This window comes from Lytechinus pictus, chromosome 5 (assembly GCF_037042905.1).
Source record: "Lytechinus pictus isolate F3 Inbred chromosome 5, Lp3.0, whole genome shotgun sequence".
NCBI classification, from domain to species: Eukaryota; Metazoa; Echinodermata; class Echinoidea; order Temnopleuroida; family Toxopneustidae; genus Lytechinus; species Lytechinus pictus.
In genome coordinates, this window is record NC_087249.1 from 9,340,625 (window position 1) to 9,361,989 (window position 21,365).

The following is a 21,365-nucleotide window of genomic DNA, read 5'->3' on the forward strand; positions in this document are numbered from 1 at the left end:
TTGTCTTCCGTAACCTTCAGACGAGGGTTAATTTTTTATGATAATTTCTTTCTCAGGGGGTGTCCGCCCCCGCTCCAACCCCCCCCCCCCTTCACCCACAAACTAAGTATATATGGATACGCTCCATCCAGAAGAATAGATCTTGTATCCCTGTCTCCTGAGATGAGAATACTGAACAACCTTTAATTGACCATGTTGACAAGAGATGCGAAACCATCTCCTAGCTTGATATGTAATGGTGCAAAGTCGACGAATTATTCATTCTATTGACGTCACATATTTACATACCATTAAAGTTGAAATACCGATCTATATCACGAAGCATCGCCCAGTCAACCAGAATATTACAATACTACTCGAACTATCATGCTTCGACAGGAATATTGTATTTTGAAATAATTCTAGTTGAATATAATACAAAAGATATGGGCCTAGAGATGTATATAAGCCCGTATTCTGAACTCGGGTTTAAATCAAACCCTGGTTTAAAGTTCTGGTTTAACTATGGAGAGCCAATTTTGGAGCACAAATCCTTTACAGTACACATTCAATTTATTAACTCATATGACACCCAAATTGTTCATAATTGTCTTGGAATGAGAACTGAAGTATTTTTCCCGGGTATTTTTTCTTCGTTATGAAAGCAAAATGAAACAAAATAGTAAACATAAAACATATACAATATAAACAGAATTTTTCAATTTTTGGCTCCCCATAATTTAGCACAGAGTTAGACCGTGGTCTAAGTTAAACATGACTTCAGAATACGGGCCATAGGGGTCTACACTGTATATTCCAAGGATTTGAAATAAATCTAAATCGGCTGTGACCAGCCGCGAGTATTAGATTTAGATTTAAACTTTGTGTATTGAAATATGCAGATTTGAATTTATATCTTTTGAGATTTAGAATTTAATTCTTAAGATTAAAAATAAATCCTATATTCGTCTGGTCACTACTCAGAGCCGATCTGAATTGAAAGTGTCACCAAAACAGATGCCCAAGCATGCCAAGTGGCCATTTTGTTTGTACTTGTTGTAATGGATGTATTGGCATAAATTTGTGTGAATTTTCCAATTTTTTTTATTTAGTACAGTTCACAATTATGTTTTCTTGAAGGCCAAAATACACCCTCTTTGAAATATGTCGACTGGAATGAAAAGGGGTTCACCCTGACGAAACATCTATAGTAAAACAATAGTGGTGAAGCTCTGAGGAAAATCCATCAAAGATTTTACAAATTAAAACAAAAGTTATGAGAATTTGTCTTTTTTATGAGCTTAAGGAAAAAATTCATTTGTCACTGTTGGTCTTGAAACTGAGATAAAAATCAAGATAAAAGTGTGTTGACCTTGTGTCTATCGCCTCACATCCCTGATCAGACTTATTTTTCCTGTTCTCAAAATGAAATGGGGCCCTTACGGTTTACCGCAACGAATCGGTATCGTTTGGATGCTTGGAGATGTTTTGAATTCTTATCTAAATTAAATTTTCTGATTTCCAAGTATACAACTAGGACGATGTTGGGTAACAAACAAAGTAAACACAATCGAAAAATAAGCATAATATAAGGCATACGAAGGACCGTTTGCCGAACTTTGGTTACAGACGTATTAGCGTACATAGTTAGGGGTGCACTGGGGTTTGGTTTGGGGCACTTCCCCTCTCCCTAAAAAAAGTTGTACAACCAAGAAAAAGAAGAAAATGAAAGATTAAAAGGAAGACAAGAAAAGGGAAAGGGATAAAATAGGAACGTATTATGTTTTTATTATTATTATTATCAGTCAATGACATTTAACGAAAGACAAGAAAGGGCAAAATTGTAAACTATGAGCCTGTTTTTGTTACCTGTTATTATGTTTTATTATGTCAATAAACGTAATCAATAGCATAAATTACAATACTACAAAACAAAACATATCAATAATGTTATAATAGTAATAATAAAAGTATATTATGCTGATCATGAAATCAACAAAACACTTGATTAAAAACAATGTTTTATTATCTTAAAATCTTTTACGAGATTAGATTTTATTTCATAAAGGCTGGATTTTTTTTCTCAGGTCATGTTGTGCCCCTTCAATTTTTTGCTCATTACAAACTGGTTGCAGGGACGGCACTACAGGGGGCATAAATAGGGGGTCGCCCCTTCTGATATTGGGAGTGACTAAAATTAAACGAAAAATGGAGATAAATAAAAATAAGATGTATAAGAAAGTAGTTTGGAGTCTTGGAGATATCCCTGATGTTCTGAGTTTATCATGTTTTTAGAACATATATATCATTACACATGGGCTATATAACCCATTGTCTGGGGGTGTTCGACTTTGATGAAAAAAAAATGAAGGGCAAGATCATTATGTCATTTGTAAGCACTTCACTTTCAAAATTTATGTAAAAAATGTGACGATTTCATCCAAATTATGCAAGTTGCTGGCATTCTAAACATGCGGAAAGGGAATGTGTGCTCTATATATCTATAATGAATTTGGAATATTGTCATGTCGACTGATATGACAATTCACATTGTCTCAACAATACCGAACATTGAATTTTCACATCCGATTTTTCATAATCATTCACAAAGTTGGATTATGCAATCCACATTAACGATTGGAAATAAACAAACTATTGCCCGTTTGTTTATGATATGACCATGCGTTGTCATCAATTCCGAGAATCTGTTGAAAAGATTTGTTTATTAACAAAGAAGTGACGAACGGTCTCGTCGGATTTCAGTCAGAGTTTTAAGTCCAATTCATCCCCGATTGCGTAAAACCACTTATAAATTATGAGCACTATAAAGTCACTTGAAACTCGCATCTCACTATATAATGTGCAAGCCAAATGGCACCGATTCTGAGACCATAGGTCAAATAATATTCCCAATCTCGGTTTAATGATTGAAATTCATGAGAGATTATAATCATTGATTCTTGAATTTCAATTTGAATTTATTAACGAACCTCATTCACTTGACATTAATATTTTGTTTTATAATATATAAAGTGATTAGATAAATAATCATAACAGTATGTCGTATATTATTTACAATAGTAGGCCATATTGATTTTTTGTGGTTGAAAATCGCGATGATTATAATACAAAAGAAGAATGTAGTGAAAATGTCTTTAAAATGAATATATAAAATGAAAGCTGGACAGAAGGATTCTTCGTGGCCTGCACAGGACATGTCCATATTGAAAGCAAAATTTTAAAATAATGACCTTGTTTTCATCGACAGCTTTAGTTATTTATTCTACATTTCCTTAAAAAATATATATTTAATAGAGATGAAAAGTTTTCGGGTTCAACGTGTCATGTAGTCCTCAAAAAGACTTTTTGGTAATCTTCTCAGCTATTCAAACCAGTTATTTTAAGAACTATTATCCGAAAGATTGCCCTATAGTCATACCACCATGCAAATCTTCAAAGCTCACATTATTAGTTTCAGGTATATAGATAAGACTATATATAAAATCATGGACCTACATGTACAGTATAAAAATTATGTTTAAAATGTTATACAGCGTTTTTACAGAGTAGTAAAGTAAAAGGCATTTGGGATATATAACAATTGATTGCAGTACACTACTACAGAAATTTCATATATTTTTTTCTTCAAAATGCAAGTGCATTTTATAAATGAATAAGTAATGCAATCATTAATTCGCAATAAGAAATTTGGCATTATCAACAGTTTTACTCTCATGTTCCCGAATCCAAAGTTAAATAATTTTGTAAATTTTGACTATAATTACAATCGTGCTGGGATCTGACTGGATAGAGGCTACATTTTGAACTGAAAAAACACACATAAATGTATATAAATTTTTTTTTGAATGATCTAATTCAATTCAAAATTGGAGATCTTTCCACGCCTTTCCCGAAGCGGAAGTCACGAGTCAAAAGTTTGTAACACCACGAGACATTCATATTGGTTATCTACCTTTATTCAACAGTTCAAAGTGCACTTATCATCATTCAACCTCCACGCCTTTCAGTTAGGAGACCTTTCATCTCATAGAATAAATATTTGAAATGTGACGTATATACATTGTTAGACTTGAAGAATTGTACAAAAACCAATGCCTTTTTATTATTAGTTCATTGACATTCTTAACTATTATGACTTGCATCTGACTCGTCGCTGGTTATAGAACGGGTTATACGAATAACCTTTATCAAAAACTCGACTTCAGAGATTTTTTTTTTAAAATCATGTCATGACTGAATATAACAGATTTTTTAAGATATACAGTACATTGCAATAAAGATTACAAAATCATTAGCATCATAACTTCTACGATTCTTCAATTTTCTTTCATGTTCTTCTCTTGCTGATGTTGAACTTTAGTCGTGAAGCAATAACCAAATATCATGAATTAATTATTGCACATAAATACTGCTTGCATATAGATAAAAGAACAAAGCCAACAAATTTTTTATCTCCATATTTTAACTGATAAAGACTCTCTTGCGCAACATGATTTAATCCGAATCATGATTGAATATTATATCTTCCCTTTCACAGATAGAAAAATAATTTGTCTGGAGTTTGAAAAAAAAACATGATGCAACGAGTTTGTAATTAAATACGATCACATGACTTGAAATCGTTTCAAATTTTCCTGATTATCAGATTATGATTATGGAAAAGAAAGTAAGAGTCTAAAAATGACATCATGTGATATCACCATATAGATAACGATTAGTTTTCCATTCGTTTTATAATAAGGAAAATGTTTTTCTCGTAGAAATAAGTGGCCAACATTTCAACCTTTATACATGTTGTATTCTTAACTTGAAACATTTTTTTCAATGTCAGAACCATCCATGATAATCTGATAATCATAATCTTATATCTAGATATTACTAATTCTGATCGTTGAGAAAGCAGAATATGAAAAAAAAATTGTTTTTCCTGAAAAAAAATTACTTGCAAGTTATATACATCTTTGTATATACACCAAAATGGAAGGTATAACATGTATAAGTTGAAATTAACATTTTTTTTTAAACTTAACGAAAGTATGCACGGGAAGAAACGAGGATTGCGATTTTTGTAATGATTCCGAAATGAGACTTGTCGATTAGGCTTATGTCTCGATCGGCAATTCCAAGGGCTTTTTGCCAAACATAAAACAATGAAATTGCATTTTTGAAATATAGTTTGGTCAATTTGGCAAGGTCCTATTTTAACTGGAGAACAATGTTCTCATAACTTATTTTCTTGATCCTGTTTTTGTTTTACTTGAGAATTTAGAAAACCCCAAAACATATTTCAAAAATGATCTAATGGTCATGTGATTTATCAGCTTAAACAATCCCGCGGATGCCATCGAAACTTGGCATTGAATTCTTAAACAGGACGCTATCCCACAAACTTTCTCCACACGACGCTGAGAGTCAGTGATGTCAGTTCCTGTCTCGATGTGTCTTTTTTTTCAGAACCAGAAAGGCGTTATGTTCCCCTTCACTAAGGTATATCCCAATGTCCTTCTGGCTCTGAATAGGAATTCTATACATTCCTTGGTGTCATGGCCACTTTGGGTTCCATAATGGAGGGATATCTTTTGCATTGATGTGGTGCAATTATTATCAAGTAACTTTCATTATTGCCAATGGGGTTCACCGTATACATCCGTGACTTGTGTCACGTAGGTCTGACAATGAACACGAAAAATAAAACAAATGAACAAAATAAATGAATGACTATAAAACAATTAGTAAATTAACAAGTGAATGAATTCATTAATAAAAGGTAAATCAACAGATTTAAATGAATAAATAAAAAGTGAATATGGCCGTTGTTTATTCTTCTGAATGATTGTGAGTAGAGATAAACGTCTAGATGATGATGATGATAATGAAGATGATTCTGATGTTGATGGTGGTGGTGGTGGTGACGATGATAATGATCGTAAGATTATAGTGACTATGCTTGATAGTGATGCTTCAAAAGAAGAAGAAAAAGGAAATAAAGACGGAGAGCAATATTTTATCATGAATATCACCGTTTTCAAAGCACATAACAAGATTCAAACCTGAAAAGGTTTCCAGTATATTAATCTTTCCTGCTATCATGGTATACACTCACGAATTCAATAAAATACATCTTGAAACAAACTATTTATTTCAAGCATGATCGTCGAGCATCTGCATAAAACGTTAACAAGATATATCAACATTATCGAACATGTTAATATCAATGTAGAGTCATATTAATTATGACTGAATAGCATAAGCATGTGGATATTCCATTCATCATGTTTACTTAATAATTTTTATATGAACCTAATCGTATCTTATTATTTCCTGTCTTTCTTTGTTAAGTCATTGTGGCAGAGAGCCCTATATAAATGAAAACTGTTTTCATTTTATCTGGCATCATTTCCACTGATACTATTTTCCACCTGCCTCGAATTTCGCAGTGGCGAAACAAGCATGGAGTCAAAGAAGTTGTAGTCTCATTTGGCCAAAAGGTGTTTGTGTGTGTGTGTGGGGGGGGGGGGGTTGAGATGCCAATATTTTGTTCGAAGTCTAACCTTGCTCTCTTCTATTCCCCTAAGTTCTTCATCTACCATCTCCTCTCTTCTTGTTCAATCCCTTCCTCATCTCTCCATCTTCTTACCCCTCCCCCCTCTCTCTCTTCTTCTCTCTTTTTATCTCCTAATTATATTATCTCTCTCTACACCCACCCATTCTCTCCTTCCCTTACCACCCCCCCCCCCGCCCTGCACGAAGCATCCCCATCATCCTCTATCAACGATTGTAAAAATGAATGTGTTAGTCGCGGGGGGGGGGGTGCCCCTGCCTGTATACCACCCCCATACAGTCCAATTCTTCCCATCAATTAACCACCTGCATCAATGATGATGCATGCATACATCTCCTTTATTTTCTTCTATCTACCATTCATCCATCCAATTCATAATTCTATTCATAACAAAGCCATCCAACCAACCAACCACGAGTTCCTCGATCGAAGTTACTCCTCATATTGACGACTACTCATCCATCATGGAGACACAAGCCTATGCGTCATAATTATTAGGGTTTTTTTTAAATTCATTCCTCTAACCTTTTAATTTACCTCAGGGTGTAAATTAACCCACTTCGAATATTCATACAATTATGATTCAATATTCAAACACAATAAAACCAAGAAGCTCATTCATTTCGTTAAAACCACGAAGATTGGTATGCACGTGGACGAGTTAGGGGGAAATATTGATTTTAACAACAATAAATCAAGAATGGGATTTATGTTTTCATTCTGACTTCAACCCACAAATTTCGTAATATATCATTGACAAGATAGGAATATAGGAATATGAAAGGAATAGTGGGATGATAATGATTTCAAACTCAATTTGATGAATCAATGACGATGATACAAAAATCATATTGCTCAGGGTTATTTTGCGGTGTTTATGAAGAAGAGTTCGATGTATCATTCGTATTGTGCCATCTTGTTTTTTTGTTTTTTTATCGATCGACACGACTCAAGTGTGAAAACAAATCACAGAAAATTCTGGGAACCCCAGATAGTGAGTCGAAAAGGATTGAGAATGAGATAACAATGAGTGTGAAACAATTTCTCACTTCGTGTGCTGGATTTATTGATTGAACTAACCTTAACCTTTTTTTTTTGTTTATGGTGTAAACTTTAAGTAAACACCCCAGTTAGAGGGCCTGCAAGCAGACTGAATAATTTGTTCGATTATTGGTGTCTTGATATTATTTTTTAAAAACTCATTTCGAATCAATTCATTTATATTTCTCTTTCAACCTTTTTGTATTTACAATGATAGTCCAATTTAAAACATATGGAAGTGGAAATAAATGAAATGAAATGAAATATACAACATATGACATTTTAATTAATTTGTACAATAAAAAACATCGAAAGGGAAGGAGACCGGCTACTAAAGCAGAGGTGGTTGATTGAAGGCCCCCTTTTCTAACAACATTATATAAATTATGGTAAAAATTTATAACATTAGAATAAAATAAGTGAATAAATGAAAGAATAAATAAATAAATACACACATATTTTTGATGAATTATGATAAAATGCACACCGAAAATTGAAGCTAAATTTTGGATGGTGCAAGGGATAGCAACGAATTGTACGTGTCAATCTGGGATAGGATCAAAGACCAACCCTCATATTTTGACTTTATTAACGAACATTGCATCATTCTAAAAATGACTCGATGGACTTATAATGGGTCTATAATTTTTATGAAAGTGTGGTGGAGTATAGCGACTATGGAACTTGCCATCCTCTCCTCTATTGTTGCGTCATAATACTAGGGACACTGTGAGTATTATGACGTCATCACCCCGTCAGTTGAAAATCGATTGATAAGAAAATGTTGGTGGGGAGGGTGGTTTTCTATTTTGGTTACCCGTCGAAGAAGTGAATTGATTCCTACAAGTAGTTTTTAATCCGGTATTGCTGTATTCATAAAATCTGTATGTAAATATTTTATACAGTACAAATATTAATATTATTGTACACCTGCATTGTTCGAATATAGGCCTACATACACAGGCCCTGTCCAATGTATTATCTGTTTATCATCATCATTAGTAGTAATGTTACTATCATTATTTCAAACGCCCAATATCCTTTCCTAATTTCCCTTCTACTCTCTCTCTCTCCTCTCTCTTCCATGATGTCTCTGTCTCATTAGTAAACTCTCAAAGAAAAATTGGTCCGACTTTACAGTACAAGTTAGGGCCAATTTTGTTTAGATATACATGTATGTACAACATTTGATTTTTCATTTTCTCGTGTATTACTCACTTTAAGCCCCCCCCCCCCCCTCCCATGAGCTTTGTGACTTTCCCCTCTGCTACTAATTAAAGCCTTCCCCAACATAAATTATGCACGAGCTGGTATCGTCCCCTCTCACATCCTCTCTTCGCCTAATAAATGCCATTCGCTCCAGCTTCGTGTGTACATGGAGCAATAGCTCTATGGTGTGTGAATGTACACAATGTACAAGTTGCGCATACATACCAAATCTACATTTATCAACTGTTCAGCGCAAAATGAGCCCAAATTTTTTTGGCGGGCAGAAGGAGCAAAAAGAGTTTCCAATTATCCAATAAAAATTTAAAAGGGGCATTTTTAAACATTATACTCAGAAAACAACTTCATATTTGACCTATTTCTCTTTCATTTCTAATCTTTCTTTTTTTTTGTGGATGGGGCACATCACATCACCCTAGCTCCCCCATTTGTACGGCAAATGTCGCAATTATGAAACTATTTATGAATAAAACCTCTGCAGGAAGTCTTCTTGTTTGACAAAAGGAATTACAACTTTAAAAGACCAAGTATATTCATAATAATAAAAGATAGGCCTACCGGTACATAAAAAAAACGGAGATAAGAAAAAAGTGGGGAAAAGATAGAGATATTGATAATGTATGAGAGAGAGAGAGAGTAGTGGGAGGAAAGGGGGGGGGGGGTAAAGGGAGAGTGGAATGGGGGGGGGGCAATTATGAGCACTCAATAAATAAGACAATCATACACCAGCTTTGTTCATAAATCATAATATATATCTCTTTTAATTTACAAGTTTACACGGCAATGTACATGTATGCAATTTGCAATAGTTTTTTTTACAAACACGTAAATACCATGTACTTAAAGTTTAAGACAAAGAAAACTGAATAAAACATTACTGTTTCGAATTAATAATAAAAAAAGAAGTTTTCCCTGATACAAAACAAGCAAAGTATTTCTTCAACAGGAGTGAACCGAAAAGATATCAACTAGTGATTTAAAAAAAGTAATACATGAAATTAAACTTACATATCATTACCAACTAACATAGAAACAGATTATCAAATTATAGGTTATCAACTAAAGATTAATTTCAGTGCTGTAAAGTCAAAAATATGATAATGATCATTCATATGAATATACATGTAATGTGGTTTGTAAAAAAATCTGAGACTATATTGTAATCTACTTTTACAATCTTATTCCTGAATCTACTGTAGTTATTGATGTATTTTTCTGACTACAGATGTATTCACTTGACCTCATCAATATCAGTTTATTAAAAAATATCTGGAAAAGTAGCCCGTTTTTGAAGCATTGTAAGAGAAATATAGCAAGTTTCTTTCAAATCTGTTACTGCCATTAAACTACAAGTGACAAACATTAAATGATGAATCACTTTACTCACAGCACAGCACAACAACAAACTGGCATTCTTACCTTGAATGGTTTAAACACATTTCTTTCCTATCAAACATTTAAACTGTGGACAGAAAACAGCAAAATCAGAACCAAAAAAAAAATGATAAAAAACTCAAGCGGAACTGAGTCACAAAACCACAAATTTAATTTACTCTACTATCAAGTTCACATCGAAACGGTCATCGCTCAAGATCAGACCTTTGAAGATCAAACTCTACGAAAGCTAAGACAAGAGTAGGGCCTATACATGTAGGCCTCCATGTTCATAGGAATACAGTGTAAGCCAATGATTGACCATGTGAAATGGATAAATCTCTCCTATGTGTATGCACAGAAATTTTGATATTAACATAGTTGAATTTAATCAGATTCAAATATAAGCTGAACAACACAACTTTGGGTAAATGTTCTCCCATATGATACTACATGTACCGGTATGTATTATGAAAATACAAGTTACAAACATGGATTTCTCACTGAATTTCTAACCATTCCCCCCATTTGCTCACAAAAAAGGTGACCTTTGAAATAATTTGACCTGTCTGGCAAGCTTCCAGCTTGGTCTATGTATTTGGAATGAATAATTTCCTTCCCTTTTGTGGCCAGTTATTTTTTTTCTTTCAATTTTTTGGATTCTTAACAGTTGTTCATGAAAGCCATGCTGTTTTGCTGCACAAAATCATATGGTTGGATGAGGCGAGGCAAAATCAGCATGAGAATTAATGAGCTTTGTATTTTAATAGGCCCAGTTAATTGATATGCCTTGGCTTCAATATACTATGTAATGTACTACATGTATCTTTACATGTAGGCTACATACCTCAAAAGGATTGCAGTATAAAAATATATAATTTGTTTGTTTGGGAAAATCTAAATACATGTATTCTTAATACTTTGCACTGTTTAACGATTCGGGATAAAGATGGGGGAAACCCCTGCTGACTTTCGCTTCTACTTTTCGAGTGAATGAAAACCATTTTCTTTTTTCAATCAACAAGCTCAAGAGTTGTCTTAGGTCTTTATACATCCAGGGTAATTTTTCAGACATTTCCTTGTTCATTCATGTCTAAAGTTCAGAATCCTCTAGTTTCTTTCATGCTTTTGATCATTCAAAACCATATCCTGTACATGTATATTATTCATTTCCTCTTTCGAATGGCTTAATAGCAGGAAGAAGAGGCTTATCACTGATGTGCCAATGGGCATGCAGCATTTAAACTGCTATAAGAGATTAATAAAAATGAACTTCCTTGTTCTTTGAAAAATGCAACATTTGGCCTTTTTCGGCTAGGTCCAATTGAGGAAATATTGTCTAAAATATCTGGATTTATCTGCAAAGTGCAAGATTACAAAGTATCGGAGAGAACTGTCCCTTATTTTTATCGGCCCTTCTTGGCTTCTTATATTCTTCTACCCCTAATTTGTTTCGTACAGTTACAAATATAAATGTGAGCCTTTTGTGAAGCTGATTCATCAAATCCAAACTATTCCCCCTTTCACATGAGAGAATTGTGTACGTATGGGCTTCACTCAACACTCAATCCGTCGCACACACAACGTGCAGTAATGCACACACAATTGGATGTACATGTACATATACGTGCAGTAACACACACAAATTCGAAACCCATTGAAATATATCTCGCCCACGCACGCACAAGCGATCCATCCAAAGGTCGAACTGGCATACATTGTACAGAAATTTCCGTATACTGACTGCATGCATTGTAGCTGGTACACATTCACCATCATGCATTTACTGTGGGGTATGAAGGCCTATGTGGTCTGTACAAGAAAGCAATGAATGCACAAGCAATACATGAATGCATGTACCAGGAATATCTCAAGTTTATCAATGGATATTATTTTTTCTCACGTTATTGCACATTCAAAAGGGAGAAACGATGACCAATACTGTTTGATAATGATATTCAATGTGGGCATCATTTTAAAAGTACACATAGGTCCTATTCATAAATAAACAAAGGGCAAAACTTAAATATGATTAGTCAGGAAAATTATCCAATACATTTACATACAGGTCTACATTATGGTTCCAAATTAAATGTATCAATAACCCTATAAAAATATTTATTGGCCAGAAAAATATGATTATTTTAGAAACAAAAATTTGAGAGATCAAAAGATAAATCAGGTCTTGTAAGGCATTAGTTACAAGGAATTTATTTAGAAGATTAAAAATTTATGAGTGACCCTACTGACTCTACATATTTAGTATAATCCAAAGAAAATAAATTTCAGCTATAATCAATTAACAGCCACATACATGTATCAATTATTAAAAGAACTAAATTTCAAGACATGTCTTGCACTGCTCACAAAGTACATGTAGCTGGTAAGTGGTATTTGGCTTACTTTGAAAAGAGAAAGAAAATACATCAAAACAAGAAATAAGATCTTTGAAAAATCATATTTGAAAAAAAAACAGAAAAAAAGACAAAGACTGCCTCATAATCATTATCATGTAGGCAACATCAAACGGACATCAACATCACATCCAAGAACAAAATATACTCATCATTAGATAAATATTAATTAATCAGCTGCTAAATATCATGAGCATCCTTTGGTTTTATGCAGGAGCTTTTTCTGATAATTGACTTGTTTTTACTGTTTTTCCTCTTTCAAGGCTCAAATTGCATTGCTTTGCTTTTGTTGAATAAACCAAAAAAAGTAAGCAAAAACAATTTCTACCCTACCATTTGGCGAAGCAGGCAACAGTCATTTATATTGAACTCGTGTGTTTTCCAAGACTGGTCAGCCTTAAACAGAAGTAATGTCTGCATTCAATAGCTGTTAGCCTTAGGCCAATTCTGTTCTCCCTACCTAGACAACAAAAAGCATGTCATAATATGGCAACAACTTTCTAGCATTTCCTTAAACAGATGTAGTGTCGAGGGGCATTTATCTGCAATTTTTTTAAACATAAAAATTTGAGACTGGAGAGTCGATTGTACACTGTATTTTTATGCTAAACGTAATCTATAATTTAGCATCATACATATAGTACTGTCTTTAAACATCATTTTAAACACAAATCAAAGACTATATTCAGTTCATATCTTTTTTAAGGGAAACAAAGACAGAGTTTTAGAACCTTTCACCTGGCAGTGATAGTTTACATAAAGTAGTAATTTCTCAAGGCTCTTTAAACTCTGTAGTCTTACATGTAAGTTAAAGATTTGATTCTAGTGATAGCCCATGACAAAAAAAATATTCTAGTAACTGAGAGTCTGTTATTGTCGACTTGTAGTATTCTAAAAATATGTTTTCTGGTAGATCCAATAGTATCCCTCGATAGAAAGTACCATTTTGAAGTTGCTAAGCTGAAATTGTGCCATTTGTGTCCAGATTATTCCTGAATAGGGTGCATACTTGAAATCTAGTAGTAGGGTATCTTTCCACAATAGAAGTTTGGCGAATATCCAAATTTCTGCCTGGTTGCTTGACGAAAACTAGACAGGCGCAGTAATTAAAAGTCTGCTCTGTGATGTTTTACTATTTCATCAATAGTCTGAGAGCCGCTAGTCCACCAAGAAAAGCTCCCGTCACCAAGAGTGAGTTGAATGCTGCCTTTTCCTTCCAGTCTTTGGCTTTGAAACTTTCATCAAATTTTTCCTGAAGAGAGAGAGAAAAAAACATAAAAATTAAAATTCATGTCACTCTAGACTTTTCTTGATATATTAGGAATGCTTCACATATATCTTGAAGTCAAAATACATCTACGGAATCTATTACTAGTATCGCTTTGGCTCAATAATTTCTAATCTATTCTTTTCTTAAATTATTCTTACTTTCATTTTGAGCCACAGTATATTGGAAGTGGGTTAAAATAAAATAGAGACATAACATAAAATTTTCAGTGACGTACCCATCCTCCTTGCTTATTTATCCATGGAGTTAATCTCGATGCAACATATCGTCCTGCAAATTCTGATAAGCGTCCTACATGATAACCTTTTCCATTTTCCTGGCAATATTTTGCAAGACGGGCTGCAAACACATAAACCATCACAACACGTCCCCAGTTACATGACCCTTCCTCAAACATGGCATTCAAACTTGCAGTGAATGCCTCTTCACCATCTTTGTCCGGATCATATTCCAAATTGTTCACTAATCCATTCAGGGTGATGGCGTATCTTTCCTCAACTTCATCCCCAACTCTCCTCAATGTCTCTGCATGCTGGCAAGGCGGTCGGCGTCCATTGTGTTTTCCAACTTTATAGGAAATATAATCGTCCCCAAGCTGTCGTGCAATAAGGCCTGACTCGCCTTCCCCCACCAGAGGATGTCCGTTTACCTCTGCATCAGGGCTTGGTGGTTGTTCCTTCGTGACATTCCCATTATAAAACAACTGCTTGAAACTACTTTTCTGAGGCGAAGAAGCAGTGAGAATTGATTCAGACATATTTGGAGCTCTTTCACATCCGCCAGACCATCCAAGACAGCACCATATGCCCGTCTCCTCTTCAGTTGTCGTCCGGTCTTCCTGACTCATTCAGAGAGATCCCCTGTGCTAGCGCTACACACCACAACGGGTCAATGCAAGATCCGAAGTGATTCCAATATTTTCCGGCTAGATAGAGGCTGCGCTGCTGCTCGAGCTCGATGACTAGCAGTTGGTGTTTCACAATACGAGAACTAGTCTTAGAGAACTCCGTGTGTGGTAAAAAAATCTATTGATCCCTTATCTCGAGCTTGCTCTTTGTACGTACGTAGATCTATGCACAGTACACGAATTCAAACAACAGCACACACGAGTGAAATTACGAAATAACGCTCCGCAGATCGGGTGTGCCGAATATATACGAACGCGCGCCGACATCTTGGTTTCGGAGAACCGAACCCCCGACATAGAGATGTATACTAGTTAGTACATCTCTATGACCCCCGATGACTAAATTCTACCATGACGTAAACTATTGTGACGTCACATCACTACGAGCAACCAATCATTGAGCTGAGGAGGCCGCTAGACTCTGCTTGAAAGTTCGGGAACTTCCCTAAATGGCAGCGTCCATACCCCTCTCTATTCATATGTTATATGTTAAACCGAGGTTTTTTTTTACCTGACTGCTAAGAAAGAACGAATGCCTGTGAGCAAGCAACCAGGGGACCAACATGGGGATACAAATTCTTTATCTTGGTAAAATTAGATTTAAAAACAAAGCTATTGTGTATTTTCTGGAAAATATGTTTCCACTTGAAGGAAAATAGTCTTTTACTCTGATATTGACAGAAAGAAGAGACCGGCAATTAATGTGTTAAAAAGTTTAAAACCCGTACAAATGTTGATAATATTCGACATACATTTCTTCACCCCTCTTTCAAATCAATAATGGTTTGATCCAGATTGCGCAATGACTGTGACATCGTCAAACGAATATACGTTGTTTGACAATATCCACATTCAGCGAAGAAGAAGGGATTATTAATGCGTCTTGTAAGTGTTCTTCTAGAAACTGAAGTTGTAACATTTACACAGTATTTGCAGTTTACTTCAAGTTTGTTGTAAGGGAATCTGCCGTGAGTAGACATCTACCAATTTGTATACTAATTTGACCTTTTGTTTTGAAATTTCATTTTTGTAGGGAGTCTACTTACGTTCCACCATTCATTGGTGTCTGTATGCAGTATATGTAGACTCTACATGTTACTTCAGTGTGTCTATTAGTACTAAGTACTATATTGATGCAGAACTTAGGTTAGATAAAATGGTAATTGTCAACTGACATTCAGAGACATAGTGATGTACACTACATATCCTACACATTTGCGTTACTGATGTTAAAACAAAATATGTTCTAGAGTCTTAGAGAGAGTAGTTTTCTCTTCATAAAAATATGTTTAGACTTTTGGATATTCATTTACATGATAATGGCAGCATAATTATTGTCAAGAAAGTTAACGAGTGTTTGAAAGTGTTTAATGATCTTACAAAAAAAAAAAGATTATCGACCAGGGGCCTTTTGTACACATGCCCTCCCCCATATTAGGACCGGGGCATGGCCCTGGGAAGTAGGGGTGCACCCCAAGATTTGTCTAGGGGGTGCTGCATAATGTTATACACCATACGCAGCACCCCCTGGAAATCGGGTTACTAAAAAGTAGAATTTTTTAAAAACAAAAACCCATTTTTTTTTTCTTGTCATTTTTTCTCTCCAAACCAGCACCCCTCTTCAAAAATATATCCCAGGGCCTGGGCTGGGAGGACTTTAGAATGGAAAATTTTCCCATGACTTTTACTCTCCCTTTACTATAATTGCTAATAATTCAATACATTGATACATAGTAAAAATATGGTGTCCCCCCCCCCCCATTTTTCTGGTCAAATGCATTATTTCTCCCGTTTAGACCTTTTATAATAAATTCTTCTTTTCTTTCTATATATTCACAGATTGAAAGGCAGTGACTAAATTACAGATATCTAAGAACGAGGCCGCAAGAATCATGGTGCTTCAAGTCCAGAGCGATCCAGAAGGCCGCTTGACTAAAGGGAATGGGAACACTCGACGAGACCATGGACTTCTGAGGGACGGTGGAAGCAACGACGAAGGCTGCAAAGAGCACAGCTTGCCGGAGTATTTCCTTTATGGCAATGGCACAAACATAGGCGGATCAGGTCCGCTTCGATCAAATACCACAGATAGGATCAATGATGTTAACCAAGGAATGGTATCCACAGGCCCTGGAAGAACAGTATCTACCCTACCTGAGAGGGCGCTTCTACTGGAGGATACTGGTAGGGAATTGAGGAAAGTGGCAGACCTGTTCATCATCACCAGGAACACTGGACATGAACTGAGAAGGATAGCTGACGAGGTTTATTTCAAATTTGTCGGGTCGGAAACTCACCCACCTGATGTCATTCTGTTTGAGGATATGGCTGAGAGAACACTGCAGAGAAGAAAATCATGACTAGGCCAAATAACCCATTAACTCAAACTCAAACTATTCAGGAAAATGCTGCAGTAAATTTATAAAGAATTATACTTTTTTATTGTGAACATTACATGTTCAATGCCTTGACAGTAAGTGCACTCATCATGACAGTTTTTGAGCAGGCCTCCATGTAAACCTGTCCACAGTGCCTTTAATAAGTGTACTTATAATAAAAGTTTTTAAGCAGATAGAATAGACAATACTGTATTCGTTTTGTATTATATTTTTGTATATTCACCTTATAAATATTCATTCATTATTTACAACCGATTCACAACATGATCTCAAACAGCTCAAACACTCGCCTTGATTTTGAGTCTGTGAATGGCATGAACTGAACGCGTGATGGCGCTAGTACTGTTATTACCATGTGGAGAATGAAGCTGTTCTAACTCTGACATGAATCGTACAGAGATAAGTAGGAGCGCCGATTGTACCAATATTACATAGAACAAATATTTGTTATATAATCATTATTCATTAAATAATAACTAGATAAGGGCCCGAATTCACAAACGTGGATAAGTAGTGTTTAAGAGTTTAAAGTACACATTATGATTGTGATGCACACATCAGTCTCTTTTTTTTATATTGTTTTTGGAGTGTAAAAGTCATGCCGGTTCCTGATTATTTTAAATAGACTATATATTTTGACATCACATGTATATAAACAAAATACATTTTCTTTATTTCATTACTGAAAATAATCCTTGCCTTCATTCACTTGTTTCATGCATTATTAGTGTAATTTTGAGTAAAGATTTGTTTTTAACTGTATTGTAAATTTTGATAGAACCTGCATGAATGAAACAATAAATGCAGCGCAATATTTTCACAGGATTTGTTTAATGCAGAAGTATAGTGTCCTTTTGAAGATGATAATTTGCAATATTATATTGTATGATTTGATGTAAATTCAGTAAACAAATCAAACATGAAAATATACATATAATTTACAATGAATGGATGTTTACAAAAATATTAGATTATTATCGCTTTTCCTTCTTCCTCTTTTTTCTTCTTCTCCTTCTTCATCTTCTACTTCTCCTTCTTCCCCTCCTCTTCCTTTTTCTTCTTCTTCTCCTCCTTCTTCCTCCCATCCTCATTCTTGTTCTTCCTCATCCTTTTTCCTCTCCCTTCTTCTTTTTTTTCTTCATCTTCTCCTTTTTCTTATATTTTTTTTCTTTTTCTAAATTCTTCTCCCTCTTCCACTTCTTCTTCCTTGGTGAGGTTTTATTTCATTTACATGATTTTTTTTCTGAACATAGATCACATGAAAATGTTAAAGGTAAAATTTTAGATAACTAGGGAGCTAAATGTAACAAAATGTGACACTGGCGAATCCCCCCCCCCCCTTTTTTTGAGAGGCACAATTAAAATTTGTAATGTAAATATATGCTGTTGTAACAGAAATGTGCCCCCTAATGAAAGTGAAGACCTTTTTTTGTCAAATTTTTTCGTGGACGAAATCCCCTTAATTTTTGGTTAAAAACCCTTTCCTTTTTTTGTCAAATTTTTCGTCGGGAAAATGAGTCCTCCCTTCCGAAAGAGAGAGATCAGTAATCTGAATATTCAAAGAGACGCGAGGAAGGCTGGAAATAACAAAGAGAGGGAGGAAGAAAGAGAGTGAGAATGAGGGGGGGGGGCACTTGAATAATGGTACGTAAGATAATGATGTTACATTGAAAATAGTTTTAAAATTTGACTTGTAAAATTCGTCAAATTATTTTTTTTATACTTTTGATGGACAGAGTTCAAGAATAACTTATGATCTTATGAACTTATTATCTATTATCTTGGGAATATGTAGGAAACAAAGCTCTCTTAAATGCAGGAGCAAATCCTGGATTGTGTGTTTAAAATAGAGGTAGGACTACATCAATTTATATTAAAAGGGTATTGATCTCGTCTTTATATTTGGACAAGTAACCAAAAAAGGGTTTTCACCCGAAATGGCACAACTACTCAAACAAATCCGACAAGTAAAACGATAAGGGGAAAAGGATGGTGTTATATAGCTTGTATAGACTCATGACAAGGAATTTTAAGATCTCATCATGGAGCTCAATTAATCCCATCGAGCTGTTTGTCTGCTGGTCTCTCTTGATAATTGTAAGGTAGTTTGGACATGTTGGATGAACTACATTATATTGCCCCCTAATTCTTCACACACCGATAACGTGTTAAGGAATATTGAATAGCAGGGATTCTATTCAGAAAATGATACCTACAGAAAAAACGTTTGAATTTCCTTAAAGGAAATATTCCACAGCAAATTTCACAAAAATTGAATTGACGAAAAATATGATAAAGTTATGAGATTTCTATATTTCAAATTATTTGGAGAAACAGCAGTATATTTCATGCAAATGTGTAAGGTGAAGTTTCGATGAACGCACCTTTTCAATTGTATCATAATCTGCAATATTTATTATTTTTTTGAATTATTATTTGCATTAAGAATTTCAATAAAATTGTACCAAAATAAATTGCCATCTATGGGCTATCACAGCAGTTTTCTGATCGGATGTTCCGATGAAATACAGGCCTAAATTTAATAATAATAATAATAATGATGATGATGATAATAGATTAGTACAGTTTCATATCTGCAGTTCAGGAGAAAAAAAAAACATGCTTTACATCTCGAAGCACAGAGAAGAAAAATATTTATTTTCATGTTGATAAATAACAAAAATAAGAAAAGATGAGCTTGAAACCTCATCACCTTTTAAAGTCGCCTAGCCCATTTTTTAACCAGAGAAAGTATACCTAAAAAAGACATGGGAGGGGAGTGTTAAACGACACAACCCATATGGCCCCACCCCTTGGTTTTTTTATCATTATTTTATTTTATTTATTTATTTATTATTATTATTTTATTTTTTTTTTGGTGGGGGGGGGGGTTAAATCTGAAAGGGAAAGGTTTGCGCTGCGTTATTCATAAATACTTTTTTCTTTTCATGTCTCGTGCAACATTTGAGACCAAATTTGCGACGTTTGGTAAGCGGATCCTGCACGCAACATTATTTAAAAACTATGTGCATTATACCAACCCACCCCCCCCCCCATTTCCCATTTTCATGTATACGTGCCATGCAAAGTCTGTTTCTAGACAAGATTCTAAACTGTCCCGTTATTTTTTTACGATTAAAATCAGTTAATTAAATTTGTTTATGATCAGAGAATTGTCACCGACAATTCCCATCGATAAATTTTTTTAATAAAAAGTCGAAGCAAGGAATTTATTTGACAAATTTCAAAAACAGTAAAATGCATTTTATAAGAAATTATTGATATTGATCATTTTTATGTGCATTTGATCAGAATCCCACATAGTCTCTGTAACAATATAAATACAAATTAAATGGTTATATTGATAGATACACTTATTTCATGCATGAATTAACAAAACTGATTAACTTAAACAAAATTTGAATGATTTTGGAACAATATCTGAGAATGTTGTTGATGAGAAATTCCATATTTGAAGGTATCTTAATCTGATGGAATTGAAAATAAATGTCTTCTTTAGATTTCCAGACTCTCATGCATCAAACTTTTTATCAGAGAGGAGAACAAGACTGAAGAAGGTATATTGCTATTATTAGGCCTACAAACATATGTGTTTATGTAGTTTTGACATTTGCATAATATGAAGTAAAATATCTGTGGGAAAGTTATTGTTTGTCAAGATAGATAAAATAATCACTGCCCCAATTGTGGTTATAGTAACTGTACAGTATTAGAGTTAAAAAGAGTGAACAATATTGATAAGGATAAAACGCGGGATATAGTTGCTTTTGTGTGATTTTCTGTCACAGAAATAAATGCATGCTTGCTCATAATATTTATGTGGTATATTTCCTTGAGGGAACTGTCGCTATAACATCAGTTTCCTGTGGAAGCTCTGTTTTTCTTCAAATATGTTATCGAAAACTTTTCATCAATGTATAAAAAAAAAAGACATGATGAGAGATTATTTCTTGGACGTTTTGTGAACGTGTACTGTATGTTATCATTTCCTTTGTTTTCTCATTTGTCATGTTTTTGTATATCAAACTAATTTCCAATATAATTTTTCGTAAAACTTCTTGTACACTATTTTAAAGCATCCCTTCACAAGTTACAAATTATGTAATTTCTAAGGTCTTGTCCTTTTTATTGG

General features: G+C 34.4%; 1 protein-coding gene and 1 long non-coding RNA gene across 2 annotated transcripts; one reads left to right on the forward strand and one right to left on the reverse strand.

Annotated features, from left to right (window-relative positions):
- Positions 1–11,660: 11,660 nt before the first annotated feature.
- On the reverse strand, positions 11,661–15,301 carry LOC129262461 (bcl-2-like protein 2). Its single transcript, XM_054900584.2, has 2 exons — positions 14,124–15,301; positions 11,661–13,870 (listed from the first exon to the last, which is right to left on the reverse strand). Exons 1-2 carry the CDS (start codon positions 14,751–14,753, stop codon positions 13,751–13,753), a joined length of 750 nt encoding a protein of 249 aa, XP_054756559.2. The 5' UTR covers positions 14,754–15,301; the 3' UTR covers positions 11,661–13,750.
- Positions 15,302–15,623: 322 nt separating this feature from the next.
- Positions 15,624–18,032, forward strand: LOC129260539 (uncharacterized). Its single transcript, XR_010293615.1, has 2 exons — positions 15,624–15,781; positions 16,653–18,032. It is a non-coding gene; the product is annotated as an uncharacterized LOC129260539 (long non-coding RNA).
- Positions 18,033–21,365: the final 3,333 nt, after the last annotated feature.

Bases quoted from the DNA above. Each gene is read 5' to 3' on its own strand.
- LOC129262461 (XM_054900584.2), bottom strand. From the start codon at position 14,753: ATGAGTCAGGAAGACCGGACGACAACTGAAGAGGAGACGGGCATATGG. The intron at 13,871-14,123 runs GTACGTCACTGA...CTCTCTCTTCAG, and splicing joins TAAATAAGCAAGGAGGATGG to GAAAAATTTGATGAAAGTTT.